Source organism: Dipteris shenzhenensis, chromosome 25, assembly GCF_047967505.1.
Source record: "Dipteris shenzhenensis isolate YYH24624 ecotype China chromosome 25, Dip_SZ_1.0, whole genome shotgun sequence".
Taxonomy (NCBI): Eukaryota; Viridiplantae; Streptophyta; class Polypodiopsida; order Gleicheniales; family Dipteridaceae; genus Dipteris; species Dipteris shenzhenensis.
The window spans coordinates 30,501,751-30,506,308 of record NC_141620.1 but is presented as its reverse complement, the minus strand read 5'-3'; the positions used below and the strand labels follow the sequence as shown (position 1 = coordinate 30,506,308).

The following is a 4,558-nucleotide window of genomic DNA, read 5'->3' as shown; positions in this document are numbered from 1 at the left end:
AGCAACATTTTCATGATGGAGAATGATCAGCGCATCGGGGGAATTTCTAATGAAACGTCAATGAAATCTCTGGAAATACTATTGAGTTTTGCTAAATTGACAAGCATGAAGACGGAAAACCACGACGGTAGTACGAGTAAGCGTGTATAGGGGAAGAGGGACTGACGGAGGTATCATATGTGCGATGACATTCTGTGACGGAAAATCAGTGAACGGAGGAAAGATTACTGTGTATGTGATTGTGCGCAGAGTCATAAATGTGAGCGAGGAGTCAGATATCTCATCAAGCAGTCACAGCAGTTGCTTTGCGGCCTGTGATTGATGAGCGAATGACTCCTAGCTATGGTGTAAACTGAATCGAGCTACTGTGTACAATCTGGCTATGGTGTAAGTGAGCTTTTTTGTGATCATCTGGAGCTCACGATTTGCATCACGGAGCTCACGCTTTGCATCAAGGAGCTCAAGATTTGTAGCAGCAGAGAGAAAGAAGAATCGCCATCGGATTTCTTCTTCTCCATCGATCAATTGATTCTCAGATCGATGCTGTCTGATGAGTTTCCAAGAAATCTTTCCACTTTTCGGTTTTGATTTCGTTGAGCGTCGACATCGGATCCTTCCCATGATACAGTTGCCACACCTGATGCTGCAGAAATCTCACATATTCTAGCGTCTGTCCCAGCATCGACACTGTGTCCAGCCTCTCCCCCTTTGGAACAAGGCTCTGAAGAATCCGAATCCGGTCGCTGAACTTCTCCCTCCTGCTGCGCGCTGCAATGCTCTGCGGATCCATAGCTGTGCCATGCCTGCGCCGGATCTTAGGTGGCGGTGGCTTCGATTCGACATTGTTAATCTCAGTAGCCAGATGCTGAGATTGTCCACCTTGCGACCTGTAGAGCATGGCACTGAGAGCCTGCATTGCTGGATTGTAGCTCATCTCGGAGTTTTGCTGCATCTGATCGAAAATTCCCGGCTGAAATTGCCCCCAAGCATCCATTCCCGGCAACTGGTAGATGGAGAACGGTCGTTTTTTGCCGGTGACAGTCCCAATTGCAGCCTCTCTGCGATTGATGTCGAGCTTGATCGGCAGAGATGACGAGTAGAGGGGGCTCTCCTTGCTTTGAAACTCGATGGAGCTTCCATTGAAGCTTGCTTCCGAGGATGACTCTGGTATTTTAGCAGCTGCGGGGTTAGATCTGCGCTGTGGAGAGAACGATTCCTTCTCGACAGCCTCTGTTCTTTCAAGCTCAAGATTGGATGATAATTCAGAGGTCGACTGCACCGGATTCACATTCGCATCGCTGCGGCTCACATTGCAATTCTCGACCTGAGAGGCTTGCCATTGCGTGCATTCCTTCGAGAGCTCCTTGGCAGCACAATCTATGGGCTGATATTCAGCGAGATGGGAGTTAGAAAACTCGGACGTTCCCTTGGTAGGAATCGCCAAATAGTCGAACTCGTCCAAAATGAAGTCTGCCCCAATGCCATCACTTTCGGAAGCGGATGATGCTGCATGGAATTGATGAGGCAAATCTACGGAGCGGGAAAACACTTCAGGATCGTGATTCACTGCATTAGGGCTCCAGAATTCGGCAAAGGAATCAGCAAAGTTATCGTTCTTCTCCGCTCGAAGAGGCGCCACAACATCGTGAAACGGAGGGAGCATTTCTACACACTCATGCCCATGCTTCCTTGGGCTGCACAGAACACTCTTGGCAAATTCATCACACCCGAAATCCTGTTCATTCATCATGCGCGTTTCCTGGAGGAAGTTCGGTGGAAGCCCGAGCGAATTCGACGCCATTCCGGAAGAAATGCAGCTCTTTGCAATGCTGAGGGAGCGGCCGGAAGAGCAGATTCTGGTCTTCAGCGAATCTATGGAGCTGGAAGAGAAGTAGGAATCCGCCAAGGGAGAAGGATACGAGACAAGGCCGGGCATGGGAAGGAGATCGACATCAGCTGCAGTGATATCGTCGTCGGAGTCGATAACCTTCTTCCCAGAAGAGATTGCAGAAGACCAAGACGGCACATTCTCTTCGTACTCGTCCTTGAGCCAAGAGAATGATCCTTCCAGGGCACGGAAGCTGCTAGCGGGTGAGCTCTGGTTCTCGAAGGCCTGAAGCCTCCGGGAAGAAGAAAGCATGTCCTGTTGGGAGATGGAAGCTGCTGCAGGAAGCTGGCAAGTCTTCAAGCCGAGCATGGAGGTGGGTTTTGTAACAGAAGACATAGCAGAAGCTGCATTCTTGGAGGCAATGTTCAGAGGGATATGCCATTGCATGGAAGCTGAGGTAATCACCATGGTGAAGCTTGCTGGAAGCACTGAAAGATGAGCAGAGGGATGATGAGCAGTGGGCAACGGACTGCGAGGTCTTGGAGGACGATATCAAAGGTGGGAAATTTTGCAAGAGCCGAGGTGGTGCTGCTACTGCTGTGGGAGAATTTCAGTGCATGAGCTGGGGGAGCTTGTGAGAGTGTCACTCAGAGAGTTGAACAAAGTTTTTTGCTTGGATCTCGAGCACCTGCGTGTAACACACCTATGACTCCATGAGCATCAGCTGATGAGCCCAATGACAGTACGTGAGAATAGCTTGCCTGTTGCATCAACCAGGAAGGAAGCATCAGAACCAAAAAACGCTATCAGAAATCAGGGAAAGTGCAAGCTACTCATGAGCAAATGACTCTGGAAAAGTGGTATGATTCTGCACAAATCCAGAGGCTGGATGAAAGCATTAGTACTATAATGCTTGGATGTTTGAGTGTGTGTAAGAGCACATTGGGTACACATATCAATTCCTAGCAGATCAGTAATTCACAGTGCAAAAGCTCAATCTTTGCATACATGCAGTAGCAGCTTAGCAAATGACAGTGGAAAGGTGCAGCAGACAATCGTTACATATACATGCAGTAGCAGCTTAGCAAATTAGCGAGATACGACAGTAGAAAAGGGTTCAATCTTTTTCTTTTCTACAGAGATGAGTTGTGGAAGAAGTCACACAAACAGAAACACATGCAAGATAGAAGTAGGAGCAGCAGCCAGCTCACTACTATCTCTCTCTCTCTCTCACAGACACAGACAGACCACGCACACACAGCTCTCTCTCACTCACACACACACACACACACAGCACAGCACAGCACACGCACACACACACACACACACACACACACACACAGAGCACACAGAACACACAGCTCACACACACACACACAGTACAGCACACACAGCTCACACACACACACACACAGAGCACAACACACACACAAACACACACAGCACACACAGTACACACACACACAGCCCACACTCTCACGAACACAACACATACACTCACATATGGGATCAAAGGAGGAGCAGCTACCAGCAGCCAGCCAATGACAAACTCAGAGATCAGTTGTGCTTACATAGTGCACACAGTTCAGCAGTCACATAAAATGTCCAGGAGAAGAAAGCAACTGGGAACAAACAGCACTGGAAAGATGCAAGAGCCCACTATACAGTGAAGAGAGGAGAAAACCAGGATTGCAAAATGCAAGATGCAGAAGCACCAACTTACCCAAATGACAATGCAAAAGCGCTACCTCTACTCTGCTCATGATTATAGAGAAAGAAAGAGAGACGTTATGACTCCTTTTTAAGGACAAAGTTGGCGGCCTGCCGCTAACTCCTGGCTGCTGGGCCGTTCCAACGGCTAAATCTGGAATGGCCTGTCTAAATTTGGATGCGATTCATGCACCAACAAGATATACAACAGAGGAATATACCCAACAAGAAATTGATTATTTCTTGTTGTGTGCGACCCCCCGTGGGTGAATGGTGATCATGCATGCACGAGGACCAGATCCCCCCCTAATTTTAGCCCCTTCTCTACCGAATCCAAAGCTCATTTTTGTTTTCCTTCTAAAACCCCTCTTTTGTTCACTCCTTATTAACTCTATGATAGCGTCACAGTTTTTCCTAATTCGAGCTTCTTGCACTTGTGGGCAGTCACAACTAATTCCCATCACGTGGGGAAGGTTGCATCCACCCATATTTACAAGGAGCATGAACTTTGAGGCCCCTCCACACCCAGATTTCCTGCTATGCCTAGTGCAAGGTCCGAGTTAGGCTTCAGCCTCATAGATTGAAAGTAGCGTGAGAACTTCGCCAAAATTATGTCCTTCGAATTTCTCGACAACAATAACAACATGCAAGGCGATCTTTTGTATAGCTACAAAGGAAATCCAATTTCAACGCTTATTCTCTCGAAAATTTCCATTGTTAACAACAACTCTTGGAACCATGGCAATTTTCATTGTTAACAACAACTCTTGGAACCATGGCGCAAAGATTGGAAACTCAATTAAAGGAAATCAAGAATCGACACAATGCTCTCTTAGTAACGAGCAAAATGAGAAATTCTCACTTCACTCTTGCCATTGTTGAGTGACCTCAAAGCTTTATTGGTTTTGAAGCTAAGCATGCTAGAGATTTTCATACTTCTAGGCTATAGCGTCCATATCTTTTTTTTTAACAAAAAAAACAAAAACTAGTATTAATATGAAAGTACAAAGGAAATGAGAA

The 4,558-nt window shown here is 47.0% G+C and overlaps 1 protein-coding gene across 1 annotated transcript; it reads right to left on the bottom strand.

Annotated features, from left to right (window-relative positions):
• Positions 1 to 438: 438 nt before the first annotated feature.
• On the bottom strand, positions 439 to 2,296 carry LOC147885740 (uncharacterized). Its single transcript, XM_087396205.1, has one exon. The coding sequence runs from the start codon at positions 2,294 to 2,296 to the stop codon at positions 533 to 535; it is 1,764 nt and encodes a 587-aa protein (XP_087252331.1). The 3' UTR covers positions 439 to 532.
• Positions 2,297 to 4,558: the final 2,262 nt, after the last annotated feature.